General features: G+C 35.6%; 3 protein-coding genes across 3 annotated transcripts; 2 read left to right on the forward strand and 1 right to left on the reverse strand.

Moving 5' to 3' along the window:
• Window positions 1-3,510: 3,510 nt before the first annotated feature.
• LOC132253546 (auxin-induced protein 10A5-like) lies at window positions 3,511-6,055 on the reverse strand. Its single transcript, XM_059735746.1, has 2 exons — window positions 5,722-6,055; window positions 3,511-3,782 (listed from the first exon to the last, which is right to left on the reverse strand). Exons 1-2 carry the CDS (start codon window positions 5,990-5,992, stop codon window positions 3,511-3,513), a joined length of 543 nt encoding a protein of 180 aa, XP_059591729.1. The 5' UTR covers window positions 5,993-6,055.
• LOC100253710 (auxin-responsive protein SAUR24) lies at window positions 4,801-10,633 on the forward strand. Its single transcript, XM_002272351.4, has 2 exons — window positions 4,801-4,982; window positions 10,067-10,633. Exon 2 carries the CDS (start codon window positions 10,097-10,099, stop codon window positions 10,397-10,399), a length of 303 nt encoding a protein of 100 aa, XP_002272387.1. The 5' UTR covers window positions 4,801-4,982; window positions 10,067-10,096; the 3' UTR covers window positions 10,400-10,633.
• A 5,298-nt stretch (window positions 10,634-15,931) lies between these two features.
• Window positions 15,932-16,234, forward strand: LOC100255446 (auxin-induced protein X10A-like). The gene has a single exon (XM_002276376.4). It carries the CDS (start codon window positions 15,932-15,934, stop codon window positions 16,232-16,234), a length of 303 nt encoding a protein of 100 aa, XP_002276412.1.
• The last annotated feature ends 2,238 nt before the right edge of the window (window positions 16,235-18,472 follow it).

Raw genomic sequence — 18,472 nt, forward strand, 5'->3', positions numbered from 1 at the left:
CAAATAGAGGGTCAGAGACACACTTCTGAATTGAAGAACAAAATTATCAATTTAAAGAACCCCTTTAACTTCCTTTCTTCTCATCTCTTAAAGAACCTCTTGACCAACTCTTACCAGAAGAACTTGGGAAGCTGAAAGCTAGTCATTTGAGGGGTGGGATGAAAACAAGTTACAACACTGAAAAGCTCTCTACATTGGGAAAAATGAATCTTTTTGTTCCCTCAGGTTAAACTTAAGGCCTAAGGCTCTTGGTGTGCCTGCAATATGCAGCAAGTCAACACATGAGGCAGTTGGGTGCACAAAACAACGAACAACGAACAACGAACAACAAATAAATTTGTTTGGGATTTTGGTGAGAATATATTTCAAACCAAGTATGCACACTTAATGAATAACAGATACTTCGCATTTGGACTAGGAATTCCTGAAGATCTATGAGCATATAAGTGCTATAAGCCTGTAGTTTCCCTAATTACCTACCAAATGCGTTGTTCTCTCTTTCCATTTCCAAGAAATACCGATAGCATTAATTCTTCTAAAAGTTTCTAACTCTTCAGTAGACAGCTTATGTTGTCCTTCAACATCACAGTGAAACAAATCCCCAATTATATATCCTACACCATCTAATGGATAAGCCATCTTTCGAAGGATATAATGTGATGGCCATACAATTAACTCAAAGGCAGGAATATCTAGGCTTCAAATCATTTATCATTTGAAAAGTGTCACTAGGATTCCTCATCTCAGTCACCAAATATTTAGGTTGCAGACAGTTGTGTGCTGCCTCATAATCAAAACCTTTGGGTTGGACCACTGTAATGAAAGACTTAATCCGATTCATGGTTTTCTGGGATTTGGTGAATCTGCTTGATTTGGGTCTAGACATAGACATCATAGAACAATACCATATGATATGTTGGTGTGGTGCCTCTGCTCAATCTTTCATCCTCCCAAATTCTGGCTGAAGCTCGTTCTCGGCACCAATGCCTCCCTTGTAAGTAACAAGAAACATTATGGCATGAGGAGATAATTTGTCCGCTTTGATATACAGCAGGGGTGGCCTACTATAGTTTGAAGCATTTCGTCCTTGAATATGAGAAATCTGGTCTGTAAGTTAGTCCCTGAAGTTCGGCTTTTATCCAAATTATCAGTGGGATATACATTGCAATCAGTCGGATGCATTTCAAAAATAATAATTTCAAGTGGGACTCTGTTGTTTGTTCTGTTAAGTGGTAGGCCATAATGAACCAGAAAGTATATCACAGTATGAATGCTATCAAAATCTTATTATTCGTTGGGAGGCAAAACCATGTGACCCCTTGTGAGTTATCTCCTTGAAGGGACCCCGTTGCAGGAGTCTCTTCATCACTCATTCCACTTAAGAATACTGACCATACAACATTTGCTCTATAAATATACCTACTCTATGGGTATACACCCATCAAGTTTCAAAGCTTTCTTTTATTCCGAACTCTTTGAAATCCTTTCTCACCATCACTGTTTGAGAAACTAAATTTGAAACTCATGGCAATCCGTTTTCAGAGGATTATTCCTGCCAAGCAGATCCTGAGACGCATTCTTCCATCTCCGGAGTCCACGAATGTGCCGAAAGGCCATGTTCCTGTCTATGTTGGAGAAACTCAGAAGAAGAGATTTGTGATTCCAATTTCATACTTGAAGCATCCTTCATTCCAAAACTTGCTAAGTCAGGCTGAGGAAGAGTTCGGGTTTGATCATCCACTTGGTGGTCTCACAATCCCGTGCAGAGAAGAAGCCTTCATTGATCTAACTTGCAGTTTGAATTGCTCATGAGCAAGGAGAAAAATCTCAAAATGGCCGGCCTCAAGCACTCTCATCTCTAACACCACTGACACCAAAATCCAATCCCAACAATTTTGTATCACTGAGAAATAGGTCTTTTTGAAGTAACAACAAAGTAAATTTCTTCAATTTTTTTTGTAAAGCAATTAGCTGACAATCAAATGTCTTCATGTTAATCACTGTTAAATAACTATGTTCCTTTCTCTCTTTTCAAAAGAAAGCATGTTGTTTAATTTCTTTTCTCGCTTGTGATTTCTTCCTAGCCAAAAATATGTCGGTTCATTTTCTCAATTTTCGGTCTTTCTATCACATCCATGCAACAGGTGGCTTCTCCCTCTTGTCTAAAGCACCATTATTCCAATTTGTAAAACACTCAGCTCTGACATTGAATTAAAATTTCAGACAAACATGAAAGGCATAAGCTGTCATCCATATGAGAAGTAGAAGGTATATTCCAGGAATAGCAAAAGGAGAACAGAAGTTAGCATGTCCTCAACAAAAATAACTGGCAGTGAGATACTTTAGTTCACCAACTTGCAAGGGACACTCTCATGAAGAGCACATGAAGTGCCTCCTACTAGGGCCCAAGGCAGTAGAATCCTTTTTAAAACACATGATCATTAGTTACAGTATTGAATTGGAAAAGGTGAATCATAATATGGCCCTTTCCCCATCTATCTCTCTTCCATTTTTTTGAATGAAACTAAGGAACAGGCTTAGCCCATGAAGATCATGTAAATATGGTAAATATCCATATAACTACTTTGACAAACACATTCAAATACCTTCAATATTAACCAACAAAAGTCAGAAAACAATAAGGACATCATCAATATAAACAATTGCAGAGAATGTAAATGGATTAAAATCATTTATAGTATTTTGGAATTTTAATGGGGCATTTTTTTCAATCCAAATGGCATCAAATTCTAAACATAATGTCCAAGAGACAGTGTGAATGTTGTTATATTGTTATCCTCTTCTGCCACCTGGATTTGCTCCATGTCAAATTTTGAGAATATTGTGGCATTATGAAGTCAATCTAATAAGTCTTTCTTGCTCAGAATTGGATACCTGATCCATTTTGAAGCCTTATTTAGAGGCTTATGATTTATTACCAGTCCTGCAGCCTACTCAATATAGAAAGTTTGACAACTCCGTGGAGAACAGCTATACATGGTAAGGCATTCTGGGCCTTTTAGATGGTCTCTTGGAATGTGAAAAATGAGAAGATCAAAAACAGAAAGAAAGGAAGAATGAAAAGATCAGGACCTGCTTCTGCTTTATTTATTATCTATATATGGTAATTGAAAAGCAACCCTTGATTGAAGTTTTAGCTTTAGCTTCACTTTGATTAGTAAACTAAACATTAAATGATTCCCAAGTGGTTTATTTATCAACCCTTTGCTCAAATTTTTTTAGGTTTTTGGGTGCTCAGCTCAAATTTTAAGGCAGTTACTCATAGTACACAGGAGACTAGAGGAAACAAAATTTAATCAAAGGGAAAGCAAGAGATTCCATTTGGTCATTTTGCATGGAGATAATTGGCACTCAACTCTCTCTATGGAACTATGTAGAAATGAAGAAATTGTACAATAAGTGGAGATGAAAAAAAAACCCAGTTCTCCTAATCCAAAAATGGAGACTGGTTTACAAGTCAATGGTGTTAAGAGATTTCACATTTTCCTCTCATGAGCTGTTCAAACTACTAGTAATTGCATCAATGAAGGCCTCCTCTGTACATGGGATTGTGATACCACCCATTGGATGATCAAATCCAAACTCTTCTTCAGCCTGACTCAACAACTTCTGGAATGAAGGGTTCTTCAAGTATGAGATTGGAACCACGAACCTCTGCTTCTGGGCTTCTCCCACATAAACAGCCAAATAGCCTTTTGGCACATTTCTGGCCTCTGCACCCTGTTCAGCAGTAAATATCCCAGGCAAACGAAAACCCATGACTTCTATGAATTCAGACAAGTAATTGTAAGGAAAATGGTACTCTTATATCTCTTAGAACAAGAAAACTTTGGCTGTAGAATGATGCCATATCCATAGGATGAGTAGAGATATACATAGAGAAAGCAAAAATTCTGTATGGCCAGTATTCACAAATGGAGTCTGTGAGAGGATCCAATCTATGGACATTCAACAAGAAGGGTTGACATGGGTTTGCCTCCAGACTAATATCAAATATGGGTGGTGCTCTTTCTGAAACTTAATTTCTGGGATTCATTATGGCCTAGTGCTGATTTAGTGTCTGCTGAGAAATCCTAGTATGGATTTGGATAATGCAGCAGCATGTAGGGACTGTGTTCATGCTACTCACCATGGATTATGGTAGTGGGGTTCTTATGTATAAGCACAAACACTACCAGAAAATTACTATACTAAGAAGGAACACAAATTATCAGCTTAGGTGATGATGTTTCTTAATTCTAAATGTACTTAAAAACCCTAATGGGACCCTATCTTTTTTATACTCTAGACTTTACCAACCTTTTTCCCACCATACTTACAAATTTTACAATCCATTTTGATATTGCCAATATTATTTTGTATGGGGGCCATTACATTATATAAGAAAAAACATATTAAAAAATGGAAATTATTTTTCCTTTATATCCTGATTTGATTTTTTTTAAAGCTTGGTCCCAAATTCAATTTGGGCAATGGATTATATAAGGTAGAAAATGATTTCACAGGTGGAAGGAGAAAGAAACGACGTCGTTTTTGTTGGATTAAATGTTATAAACCGGAGAAAACCAAACGACACCGTTTGACTCGTTAACAGCAGTGAGTCAGTAAAACGGCATCGTTTTGGTTTCAAATTTGATTGTGTTTGTAGATCCATCGAAACGACGTTGTTTTGGTTTTTCCGCTTCCTTTTAAAAAAGAATCAGACCACGTCGTTTTGCTTCCCTAATGATGCCTCTACCTAAAACGGCGTCGTTTCTATTGTTCTATTCCTCCCTATTATAGAAATGAAACGTGTGTTGATCATATTATACAAAAGTTGAGTTGAGATTCATGACAAAATTCAATTTTTCCTTCCAAACCCAGAAAATGAAACAAACAGAGAATCTAAATTTCATGGAAAAGATGGCCAATTCAGGGATGATCTGATTCCAATTTCCACAAGATTTATAGCATTTTTTCAGGTCTAATCTCCTACTTTTACCCCCTGTTTTTCTTTCTAATTTTCTCTAGAGAATGTCACTGGAATTGATTCAAGATCTTGATTCTAATTCTGCTTTGAATTTGTGTTGCCTTTTTCTTTTTCTGCATAATTCAATCAATTCTACCATGTTTGGTTGCTGAGAAAATATAAGAAAATTCTTTGGATTATTATTTTGGGGACCCCAGAAATCTGAAACCTCCATTAATTCATATGACTCCAGCAGAAATTTATATGCACGCATGAGTGGGTTTGTTGATTCGAAGATAAACCCTTTTTCTATCTCTTTTCATATAAGAATTACTCATTGATCATTGAATTTAACGTCAGTTTCTGACATTCCAAGTTGTATAGTGCTGGCTTAGACATTGAATTAGAAGATATATGACAGAAATTAGAATGCTAGAATTTATATTGTTGGGTTTGATAGTGCAAGGATTGTGGAGATTTGGTTTGGTTGATCATCTGCAAATGACTTCTGCAAACTCATGGCAATATAAGGAAAAAGTAAAGCTATCAATTTGGATGAATAGACTTTGCTGTCAACTTGTTTTACAGAAAAAATATATATAAGAAATTTACATTGTTCTCACTACAAAAGACCTAACTCTTGGAATTCAAAATTGCTGGAATGGGGTTTTGTGGTCGATGGTGTTAGAGATTTGGTATCCTTCAGGCTAGTCATTTTGGGATTTTCCTCCTTACTCATGAGCAATTCAAGCTGCAAGTTAGATTGATGAACACTTCTTCTCTGCATGGGATTGTGAGGCCACCCTGTGGATGATCAAACCCAAACTCTTCTTCAGCCTGGCTTAGTAATTTCTGGAATGAAGGATGCTTCAAGTATGAGATTGGAATCACAAATCTCTTTTTTTGAGTTTCTCCAACATAGACAGGAAAGTGGCCTTTAGGCACATCTGTGGTCTCTAGAGAAGGAAGAATGCATCGGGGAAACTGCTTAGCACGAATAATCCTCTGAAAACGGATAGCCATGTCGAACTTAATTCTTTGAGAAGTGATGCTGAGCAATGGATCTCTTAGAGTTTGGGAATAAGAAAAGCTTTGAGAGTTGGTGGGTGTATGCCTTTAGAATAGGTATATTTATAGAGCAAAATGCCCCATGACCAGTATTATCATCAAATGGAATGAGTGGGAAAAGGACTTCTGAAATGGGGTCCCTTCAAGGAGATGTACCACAAGTGAGCACATGGTTGTGCCTCCCACCTAATAATAAGGTTTTGATACAGCATTCACACTGTAATACATTGATCAGTTCATCATGGCCTACCACTTATTGGATTAGACAACCGAGACCCACTTGAGCTTATTAATTATCTTTGTATGCCATTCAATTGATTGTAATGTATATCCAAATGGATCATTTGGATATAAATATAATAGCCTATTGCAGGGACTGATACACGGACCAGATCTATCATATTCAAGTATAAAGTGCTTCTAAATATCCTTCGCCGTGCCTGTACTACATATCTTTTAGGTTAGTATGCTACTGAATATTGGAATTAACAAGGAATTATCTTCTCATAGGATGATGTTTCTTGTTACATGCAAGTGAGGATTCAGTGCTGCTATGAAATGGATGAAAGTTTGAATGGACCAGCATAACATACATGCTGATATCTAGACCCAAAATCAACCAGATTCACAAGACCCCAGGAAAGCATGAATCATATAAAGGAGTCTTTCATTTTGATTGTCAACTCAAATATTCCTATTTTTATACCATATATCACCACTTGCATCCTAATTATTTGAAAATTCAATAATTAAGGAATCTTAATGACTAAAGTTAATGTCAAACAATAAATTATTAGAGGCCTATATATCTTTGGGTACAAATTGCCAAACCCATCACATCATATTCTCCAAAAGATAAGTTTGATTAGATGGTGCCTCACATATCACTAGTCAATACCCTATGAAGAACAAAGCTAGTCATCTGTTGATGATTTAACAACTTCTAGAAGAATCACAATCATAAGTTTTTCTTGAGAAAGGAAGAAAAACTTTACTGCTTGGCATGTGAATAGGAAAACTATAGCCTTGTAGAATTTATATACAATTATCTGGGTAAGAATCATTGAAGGTTTTGATAGAACATCTAGATTGAAGAGTCAAACTTGGAAATGACATGATAACTTTCATGCAGATGTGGGGATATAAATATGCTACAATAAGATGCTTTGAGCCAGAACAGTTGTTTTCCTCTCAATGTACTTTTTGATATAGTGCGTTTAAAGCTTTATATGAATAATTCAAAGCCAAGGTCGTGGACTTTGAAAAGATGAAGTGCAGGAAGTCCAAGTCTAAATGCAAAGCATGAATATCAGAAAAGTGGGTACGATGAGTTGTTTTGCAACAAATGCTCCCCAATATCCTAGACATTTATTGGTTATGCTTAGTCTCTCATATAGCTAACTGCCTCACTGTCTTAACTTGCAACATGTTTCAGAGACCAAGAGTCCTTCTGATATATATGATATTTGAAGGTCCTCAAGTTTGATTTTAGGGACAAAAAATTCATGTTTCCTTATCTATTGACGGTATGAAATAATCATCTATGCATAGGTCAACCAATATTGTAACCTCTTTGAGCATGATGAGTTCTTCTTGGTCAAGTGGCTCTCTAAACGATAGGAACAAAGGAACCCGGATAAATTGATGATTTCGTTCCTTTTAGGGTCAAAATAATGCTTCTGATACCAAGGTTGGACATGTATTCAACACACATGTGGCTTGTTTTATTTTCAGTTATATGCACAAGTGGTAGGGCATTCAGCACATATACACAGTGTGCCCACTCAATCTATGAATATTAGTTGGAGGACAGAATCCCTGTGAAGATCCCTGTGATGCTTTTTCAAGTATGCACCATATGTTCTATATCTATATATATAGTCAAACATATGCTAAGGGAATAATTTTAATCAGCACAAGACCTTGCATCCTCCATTGTCATAGCTTTACTTATTCTTTTTCAACTATATGGAGGGTTCATCTATTTCAATTCCCCTTGTTTTCTTAGGCATGACACTCCATAGAGGCAATGAAAGCCAGATTCCCAGCCATTATGAAGTGGCTTTTTCCTGCAATCCAATCAAATATGGTGATAAAATAAAATTGTGGAGGGCCAGTTGGCTGTCTACATTGAAGAGAAACAGAAAAGCCACCCATAGTCCCTATAATTGTACTTGAACCACCACTAGCTCCAGGATCTTGTAATCATGCTGAGAAAGAATTTGAGTTTGGCCATCCAATATTACTCTTCTATGCACTAAAGAGACCTCCAGTGGTCTCAGTTTTCACTTGAATGGCTACGAAAGGAGGTCATGATTATCACACTATTCCCCCCAATTTTGCATAGTGGGGAGTTGACTATTTGTTTGTATATGTATTTTCTGCAAAGCAACAGGGAACTGATTCTCTCTTTGGCAATATAAATATCAATCACATTCTTTTTTTTTTTTTCTCATATTTAGTTGTAACATAGTGCTTAATCTAAAGTTTGAGACGTCTAACCTCTTGATTTCATCTTCTTGTTTGTTCAACTTGTGGAATCGAAAAAGTTACTCATAAAAATTTTAGTTGCACTGTAATCTTGCATGGAGTTCTTATCACTGAGTAGAAACAAGAGAGGGATAATGAGTATAAGGTTAACTGTCAAATTATAGTTGAATATCTCCTATTATAATCCTTTCCTATTCTGCATGCTGTTGAAAATATAGCCAATAATCAGGTGATCTGAAATGGGTGACTGTTGAATCAACTTCTGATTTAGCCTACTGAGAAGACAACCCACGTATTCCCCAACAATCTGAATGTGGGTTTTTTTTTTTTTTAAACTGAACTTGGTAGAAAATTCTGTTGAGTGATGCTTTTATGGATTTTGCTGTTGAACTGAATGAAAATATAGTTCATGGTCCCACGGATTGAACACAATAGATCAGAGAATTGATGGTTCATGCACACATTTGAGAACCAAACTTATGAAAAATATCCAGTGACCCACCATTAGACCAGTGAAAATTACATCTTATAGATCAAAGAGAACATCATATGGAGCCCTAATCATTCAACATTACATCTTTGTCAACATGCATATCAGATGAGAGAATGATCCATTGACATCTCCCTGGAAACACATCCCACTTCTCCCGGAAAATTGCTTAGTTTCCCAAAGAAACCCCTCAAATTTACCCGTTAGCCTCTTAGCAGATCCTCATTGGAGCTCCATGGAGTCCATAAGGAACATGAATCACATCAGGAGGCAACACCATGCCCATGTTCGAATGAACACAAGGGAAACATTTGTCGGTTGGCTTCCACTTTGAAGTGGTATAGAAACTAATCCACCTGTCAATACTTAATTATTGAAACCACAACATTAGTAAAAAATACTTCCATTTTTGTAAGGGAACTTTAAACAACAAATGGAAATAAGTGAATATGGGGCTCATAGCTTGACTCAATGAAGTTCAGTCCTCATATGTCCAAGATTCTGAGTCAAGAGCTGATCCAAAACTTGCAATTTGCAAATTGAGGTCTTGTATTGAATAAATGTTTGTGACCCCCAAACCACACAAGGTGGGTGTGGTCAGTTTGAACCAAAAAAAAAGAGCACTGACTAATAGTAGTCTAAGTTCAATGCTTCAGAAAATAAGAGAAATGAAAGTTAGTGTATAGAAGGGTCTCTGATGTCAAGAACATGTCTAGTATCATAGGGGTCAGTCCTTTATTTGTTGAAACAGTAGGCATGTAACCGCGCATAATCTCTCAACTTGCACCACCCTTTGTTGGCTCCTAGAGGTGGTAGGGCACACTGTCATGCCACGTAATAGGCAAAACCATGTGCTCCTTCACCAAGAGCTTCACCTGCTATGTTTTCTCAACATTCTCACTTCGATAAGCATTTACTATTTTCTCTGTTTCAAAGTATTGGGGGTGTCCCCTATATATACACGCATTCAGGTGCTGAGGATATACCATTCAACTCAAGTCTTCCATCTTCTCTTACCAAAGCTTTCTTTTTCTCCTTAAACCTTTCAGGATTCCTCCTCTGAAGATTTTCTTCTAAAGATGGGACGGATGATGGGAATAACTCATGCCAAGCAAAAGCTCCAGCGAACTCTCTCATCAAGAATCACCGGAGCGATTTCAGCCACTGCAAATGTTCCCAAAGGCCACTTTGCAGTGTACGTTGGAGAATCGCAGAAGAAGCGGTTTGTGATCCCCATATCTTACTTGAACCATCCTCTATTCCAAGACTTGTTACATCGAGCCGAGGAGGAATTCGGATTCGACCATCCAATGGGTGGACTAACAATTCCATGCAGTGAAGACTACTTCATCAGCCTCACTTCCCATTTGAGTTGTTCATAGATGGTGGCGGCAGCCTTGTAACCTGGCTCTGCTTCATGCCTTTAGGCCATTTCTTACCTTTCTCCCAAGTCTGAAAACAGCAGAAACTGAGACAATCAAGCCAGTCTCAGCAATTTTGTAATGTGGGGGGGTTTTTCCTAAATCCTTCCTATTCGGATGCTTCTTTGCTGGAATCTGTAAATGAATTGTCCATCAATAAATTTTTTCTAATCTCATGATTTTATTAGCATCTTAGCTGGAGTACTTGTGCTACCATAAGATCCAAAACTGCTTACATCCCACAAGACGGCAGACAGTGAACTATATCTCAGTATTGAATGCTTTTAAATTTGTATATCACTTGTGAACATTATTGATCTATGACACTCAACACACCTCTCTGCAAATGGGGCCTTGGTCTGCTGTCAAGTTACAAGAGGAGTCAGTGTCATGAGAATGCTGCTTGTGTATAAATAGGCCAGACAGAAAACCTGAAAACACACTGTTTGCCAAAATTCACTAACTGTTGAAAATGATGGAAGACTATCATTTAATGAATTTCATTTAGGTTATGCTTGGTTGGTAAGATAAGAAGGTGAGATATGATTTGAGAATTCTAATTCCCGGGTCTATTTACAGGTATAGAATAAGCTCAAATAAGTTATCCCAATCAGAAAAAGTGTATTTTCATATGCTGATTTAAATATATGCTTAGCATATGAACTCATTTTTTCATATTTCAAATTATATCATACAATCTCATAATATTTATTGTTTTTATGTACTTTTAAGTATAAAATAGGCCTTAATTACTATCTTTGATTTCAAAATACTTCTTTTTTTTTAATTATTTTATTTTATTAAAAAAGTAAAAAATGTCTCATCTCAGCCTAAGATTTGAGGGAATGGAATATCATTTCCAATTCCACAGTTCTTCCAACAACAAGCCACACATAACCTTAACCATGAAACAGAACCAAAAATTTTTAGTACTCACTGGGTTTTTAGTCATTCAATTTTTAAATTTATTCTTTAATTTTTTATTTTTTATTTTTTTTTGGGACAATAAAGTAGATGATATGCCATATGATACTAAAGCCAATGGATCATTAACATCTTTTGGAAAGTTGATCAACATATAAACTAAGATCTAGTACAGTCTACCCCAAATCTTTTCTTTACTTTTTCTTTTTTCTTGGAGGTTGAAGGGGCACAGATGATAGTGGAAATCTGAAGTTAGGGGCAGTACTGGTGGAGAGGGGAGGACTGAGGAGGCGGATTGGTACGAGAAGAGGTCAAAAAAGTATGAAACAGAGGAAATAGAACTCAATGATTGAGATAATTTGTAGGGTACCCTAAAGCCGATTTGCTAAAAGTAGTGGCAGCTGCAATAGCCATTTATCTGGATAATGATTTCGTGGGCACATGGACTGACTCTGCATGTGCACCACCCATGGCCTTTAACCAAAAGGGCTGAGCACATGTGCCTCTGGACTCAGAAATCAGCACATACTCAGCTGCTGGACCCCCCACAGGCCCACACCCATGCATGGGCACAGTCCCATGAGCAACACAAAAGGCCATTCAGTGTTCCAATTCTAGGACAGACACAATGGTTTTTGTCCTCAAAAAATGGTTTTGAAGAATAATTTTTAAAATTTATTTTTAAAAATTTAAATGCAAAAAAATAGTTTTCTTATTACTTTATTTGAATATTTTTCTTATTTTCTGTTCTTAATTTCTATAATAACTCTTGTATCAAATTAAGTTATGGATTTGTCTTATATTATTAAAAATTATTTTAAATATATATATATATATATATATTAATACCTCAATTGAATCTTTTACATCTTAAGTTATGGATTTGTCTATAATAACTCTTTTAAAAGGAAGGAACTATTACCTGTTACATTTTATACTAGCGTTATTATTATTTTTTTGTTTTTTAAAAATGGAAAAACTTGTATCAAAATTGAATCTTAACTCAGAGCGTCATTGACAGTAATTATAAGAAATGTTTTTACCATTTTACTTGAAGAATGAAAATTTTCAAAGTGTTAAAAAAAAAAGATTAAAAATGCTTTATAAAATCATTACCAAACACATTCTTAATTTTTGTAAAATGATTATATAATTAGGTGTTACACAAAATATTAAAGTGTTAAGTGTTTATCATATTTTCAATTATTATTTAAAAAAATCTAAAAAAGATAAATAAAAACATTTCAAATTTATTTTAGAAAATTAAATAACTTATTTTCAAAACATTTAAAAAAAAAAAAAAAACTCAAAAGTTTAGGACATGTTTAGTAACTGTTTTTGAAAACAAATTTTAAAAATTAATTTATGATGTTTTATAAAACAAAAATATGTTTGAAAACCTAAAATGTTTTTAACATATTTTTAAATATGTTTTAAAAATAATTTTTATATCTAATGTTTTATTTTATTTTTTAAAATAATCATTAAAAAACAATTAAAAACTATTATCTGAAAACATTTCATCTTCTATTCTTAAAAATAAAAACAAAAAACAAAAAATGTTTTTTTATTATCAAATGTATTTTCCTTGTGTTTTATTATGGAGAACATAAAAATATTCTTGAAAAAGGTTGTCAAATAATTTTTGTGGTTTTTAAATTAAAAAAAAAATATTTTATATTCTTCAAAAAAAAAAAAAAAAGCTGTTTTCAAAAGGCCACATGAATCTGAAAGAATACTGAACTCTTGATCCAGGTACAACCCTTTGTTGATGGGCTTTGTATGTGGAAACCAGCGGGCTAACAGGGCATATAAATGTGTCATCTTTCTTTAATGCCCAGTTGGGCGTGTGATGTGTGAATAATGCAAGGACGACAAGGTACATGTTTTGATTGGGTGTCCATTGTGAAATGGGGCCGCCCCTACCCGGCTAGCCCCTACAAATTGATGTAGGACCAACGTCCTACACTGCATGTATTCTATTCCCCTCCCATGCAGAAGTATCACCCTCACTGCCTCTCCTTTTGGGACCCCCCTCCCCTCTCTTCATATAAGAGAATCATCCTTCCAAGACCCTTATCATAGATCAAAGCAAAATGACAATTCATATCATCCCACATATTGTTGTTTTTCAGGTCAAACAAATCATTCCACCACGCTACATGTCCCTAAAGGCCACTTTGTGGTATACGAGTTGGCTAATTAGGAGAGAAGAAGAGGTTTGTGGTTCCAATATATCATTCTTGAAGCACCATCTTTTTCAAGAGTTATCGAGTAGGGCAGATGAAGAATTTGGATTTGATCATCAAATGAGTCGTCTAACAATTCCATGCATGGAACATTACTTCCTCGATCTCATTTCTCTCTTGGACCAAGTTTTAACCCTAAGTCGATAATTGTTTTTTAAAACAGTTGTAAACAATAGTTTTTAAAAACAATTTTAAAAAACTTGTTTCTAATATTTCATAAAACAAAAGTCCAATTTTTTATTTTTATTTTTAATCATTCTTTCTATCTGCATGATTATTTTACAAAACATCCCTTAGAAAAAAATTGAAAACAATTAAAATATGTTTTTTGAAATTATCGGAATCGATTGTGAAACAGGTTTAATGTTTTCGGTCACCTTTTAATTATTTGTTGTCACTTTTTGTTTTTTTGGCCCAAGGATGATAAAGAAAGGTGTGATTGGGTGAAAAAGGGCAGGCAGCATGTTGGGGTTTTATTGAGGAGAGGAGGTTGTCGTTTTGAGCATGTGGTGCATATGGAGGAAAGCAATTGCCTAACTGAACCCTATAGTTTGGTGAATCATGATTTGTCTATGAAGACGTGCCACAGTTGGAATTGTTTCAAGCTTATCTTTGGTTCTTTGAATGTCAGCCTAATCTCATTTGGAATAAGATGGACACAAAAATATAAAAAATATGAGAATGATATGAAAAATATACCCAATACAAATATCGACAAATATAAAACCCTATTTCATTTAAAATATAATTATTATAAAAAAAAAACAACTAAAAATACTTTAAAAATGTATTTGATAGTGATTTTAGAAAATGATTCTAATATTTCTAATACTTAAATTATATAATTTTTAAAATGTTAAAAAGTTTAAAAACACTTCCAAAAATCACTGCCAAACGGACTTTAAATATATTCTACACAATAACTTGGCTTATGAAATATATTTTTGAAGTTCAAGTATTTCCTTTCTTACATATATCTTACCATGTAACCCTTATCATGTCGACCGTGCTCCCTTGCTATGGCCCCCATGCCAACCAGAGAGTGCGGCCATTGAATTTAACCTTAATGCATGTTACTTGACATCACTACGAATCGAAGATAAGTCCCCTTATCCCTCAAACTGAACCCTACCTCATCCAAATTTGGCCTCACAACAACTAAATATTAATACTATATATGGTCGTCGTAAAATTTAAATAAAAACACGACTAAATAATTTTAAAATTAATAAGTTATTTTTGTATATTACTTCAAATTTATTTCATTTATTTTAATTTTTTTAGTTTTTTTTTTAATACTTTCTTGAGACCGACCATAGCATAAATGTATGGTTGTAGGGTGTGAGTTTATCAATCAATAATCACCGTTCATTTGAGACAAAACTTAGTTCCAAAATTTGCAAATTGTCTTTAACTTAAGCAGGAGTTAGGCCAAGCTCAAAAGTCAACATCTAAATAAGGAAACACTAAAACTTTCTTGACTTGCTAATTGTGGTTATCTAAAGAGTACCTTCCAATCGATCAGAGGACATGAACACAAATCTGCCACAGTGATCAGAGGACATGAATCACTGGAAATTGTTTGGCCGGCACTAGATTGGTGAGAGTCCTTTTCAATTTGAAGCTAAAATGGCCAAATTCAAATAGCTCTCGCAGCCCCATGAACCATGTCTCCCAACTCAATTAAGTCCTTGTTGGAGAATTCGGCCTCCACTGTAATATTTCTGATCAATTTTCTGTCATTAAAATGACAGGTTCATGCACTGATGTTCAAGGAGACAGGTCAAATTGGTACTGAATCGTTGAGAACTGAGCTCTGAGGAAAGACGGTGAAGGCCAGCCGTTAGAAAGTAGGTTCCAGAATCAACACCAATTGCTTATCGGTCTGTGCATGCACTTACCGGCTCAGGGGGCCCAAAACTCATGTCATCATTTCCACTGTGTTTGTCTTCACATAAGAAGCTCACATGGATCTGTTGCTCTCCATTTTTTCCAGTGTACGGGCATTTGTTTCCAACAACGAGTAGTAACAGCAGCCTCAGGTATTCCTTGTGAGCAAAAGAGCTGAGTATGAGCTATGCCATGTGAGTCCTGAAAAGGTGGGTCACTCTCAGCATTGCCTAACTGCCCATCTCATGATCCCACACACCCCCTTGACTCTATTTTTAGTAAACCATTCCCTATAAATATATGAACCAAAGCCACCGTCCAACTCCAAAGTACAAGCATTCATTCTGGTGCTGGAGCTGCTTTTTTCAGTACCCATTTGAATTCTTGAAGCAAAGATCATTTTCTTGCCATTTTTTCTGCAGATAGAGTGATGGGTATCCGTTTGCCGTCCAAGATTCATAATGCCAAGCAGATTCTGAAACTGCAGTCACTTCTTAGTAGAAACCAGTCCAGTGTGCCAAAAGGCCATTGTGCAGTATATGTGGGAGAAATCCAGAAGAAGAGATTTGTGGTTCCGATATCTTATTTGAATCATCCTGCCTTTCAAGATTTGTTGCATCTAGCGGAGGAAGAGTTTGGCTTTGATCATCCGATGGGCGGTCTCACGATTCCATGCGAAGAAGATGCCTTCATTGATCTCACTTCTCGATTGAATGCGATGTCAGTGATGTAAAATTAAGAGCAGCCTCTGCAATTTTGACTTTTCTTTTTCTTCTTCCTCTGTTTCCTTTCCCATTGGGATATGAGAGTTGCATAAGGCCATGTATAAAAATTTTCTTTCGCCATGTAAATGAGAAGTGCAGAGCAATCCTCTGTTCACTTCTCAACTCTGTAATTCATCCAGATGATCTTAATTCTTTTCTGATATTCTCCCCAAAGCTCATTCTCTTTTTTCCATGGCACTGGACTAAAAGGGATTGGTTTGATTGAACACAGAAGACATTACAAGAAATAAGAATTATCAAAAGACTGAACAAAACCATAAACAGCCTGAAATTTGAGAGAAGCCAAAATAGACTACTCTCACTATTAACATGCTCCCATGCTGTTGATACAACAATTTAGCCAAAGTCTCTGTCTCTGAAAATGTTCTTATCCTCTGATATTTCACCATGGTCCTGGACAGGGGAAAACTTACCCGCAAAATATTTACTCTTGGTAGTCACTTTGGCCTTATGGTGCAGCATTTACAACTTCCAAGAAGCATACACAGACTACTCAATTTGTTCTCCAATGATCGTTCTAGTCCGATCTTTAGGCTCTATGATTCTTAAACAAATGGACAAAACTAAATATCTTATCTGCAACATTGTAAAGTAGAATGCCCAAGTTGATAACTGACTCTCACATTCAGGAGCAACCATCCAATATAGTAGTAATTAGCCAACAAAACCAGCATAATATCATCCTTCCTCGCAATAACTGTAACTATTACAGAGTCGTATGCCCTCTTAAGCTTGAACCCCTTGGGTTGAGTTCAAATCAAAATGATAAGACCATTGAATCAGACCATCTTCAATGCTATAATAATCAACAACTTCACCATATACTTCTTCCTGAAGGGTTGTAATTAATGATCGAGAAATCTGATATTAGAATGAGATAGCAGCACAAAATCCAACTATGATCAGCCTGTCTTCCATCTACCAAAATCTTGTCCATGATGAGATGAGACATACATTTACTACCCCCGTCTGAAACCTTCCTTTTCGTTTCAACCTGGTTAGTAGCTCTCAAGTTGTTATCACCTTCATCAGGTTGCATTTATCAGTACCAGCAACATCACATGGATTGGTTTTTTCCCCGACTTCTCTTCGACAACTTGGTTGTACTAGTAGCACAAAAAGCCCCATATTTACTACGATAAAGATTTCAAACAAACAAGTAGGCCTACAAGGGCATGTGATATCACCCAATTGCCTCTTTTGGGACCATTCAACTGCACACTGACATCCCTTCTCTACATTTTCATATACATCTAGTCATCCATTCATCTCCAAGTCTTTCTCCCAAATTTCCATTCTCATTCTGTATCAAGCTCATTATCATTTTCCCAATGCTTTCAAAGGGGAGCCAGAGAATCCCGATTGCCCTCAACGGTTTCTAAAACTACAATCATCGGTATCAGCAGCCAAAACAAATGACACAAAAGGCCATTTTGCAGCTTATCGGAATGATGATATCGTCTTACCGAGGGAAGAAAATGAAGCGCCCAGGTTTGAAAGAAGAAAAATATTGTATGTGGCACATGACCATGCTACCACGAATTCCACTACATTTTCGTTTTCTTTTTCTCAGTTTTCTTGGGAAACAAACAGAGGATTAAACGCAATTTTCTGATGCTCCAGACCCGAGAAACGGAGACAGTAACTGACGCCGCCATACAAACGACGTCGTTTTAGTCTTGACAGTAACTAATTGATTATCCCAACCGACGCCGTTTTAACTGGCCAACCGAGAATCTTGAAGTGGATTGATGAAAATATCCGCTCTATTCATGTTTCAGACTTCAAATTTTTCGTCGCTGCAGCCAGGGGAGGCCAAAAGGCTTGGGTTGAAGCCCGGATAGCCTCCGAATTGGATGTTCGTAAATATATATTTGTTCATAATAAATATGTTAATACGTTAAATTTTATTATTAAAAGAATAAATATATTAATCCTAATTATTTTATTTTAAATTTTATTTAATTGATTAATAAAAATATAAAAACCATCATTATAATTTTCTTAATGATTCTCTTTTTATATCATTTATATGATAATTAAATATAAAAAACATAAATATTAAAAAAAAAAACATATATGCATTATTATTTATCTTTAAATAAATTATAATTTTAATATTAAATGTATAGTCATTTATCTCATTAATCATATTTTAAAAAATTACTATAATTTTACTTTTAAAT

This window comes from Vitis vinifera, chromosome 3 (assembly GCF_030704535.1).
Source record: "Vitis vinifera cultivar Pinot Noir 40024 chromosome 3, ASM3070453v1".
Classification (NCBI taxonomy): Eukaryota; Viridiplantae; Streptophyta; class Magnoliopsida; order Vitales; family Vitaceae; genus Vitis; species Vitis vinifera.

Coding starts and splice junctions, on each gene's coding strand:
- LOC100253710 (XM_002272351.4), top strand. CDS start 10,097: ATGGGACGGATGATGGGAATAACTCATGCCAAGCAAAAGCTCCAGCGA.
- LOC100255446 (XM_002276376.4), top strand. CDS start 15,932: ATGGGTATCCGTTTGCCGTCCAAGATTCATAATGCCAAGCAGATTCTG.
- LOC132253546 (XM_059735746.1), bottom strand. CDS start 5,992: ATGGCTATCCGTTTTCAGAGGATTATTCGTGCTAAGCAGTTTCCCCGA. Junction 3,783..5,721: donor GTTCATCAATCTAACTTGCA/GCTTGAATTGCT, acceptor AATTCATAGAAG/TCATGGGTTTTCGTTTGCCT.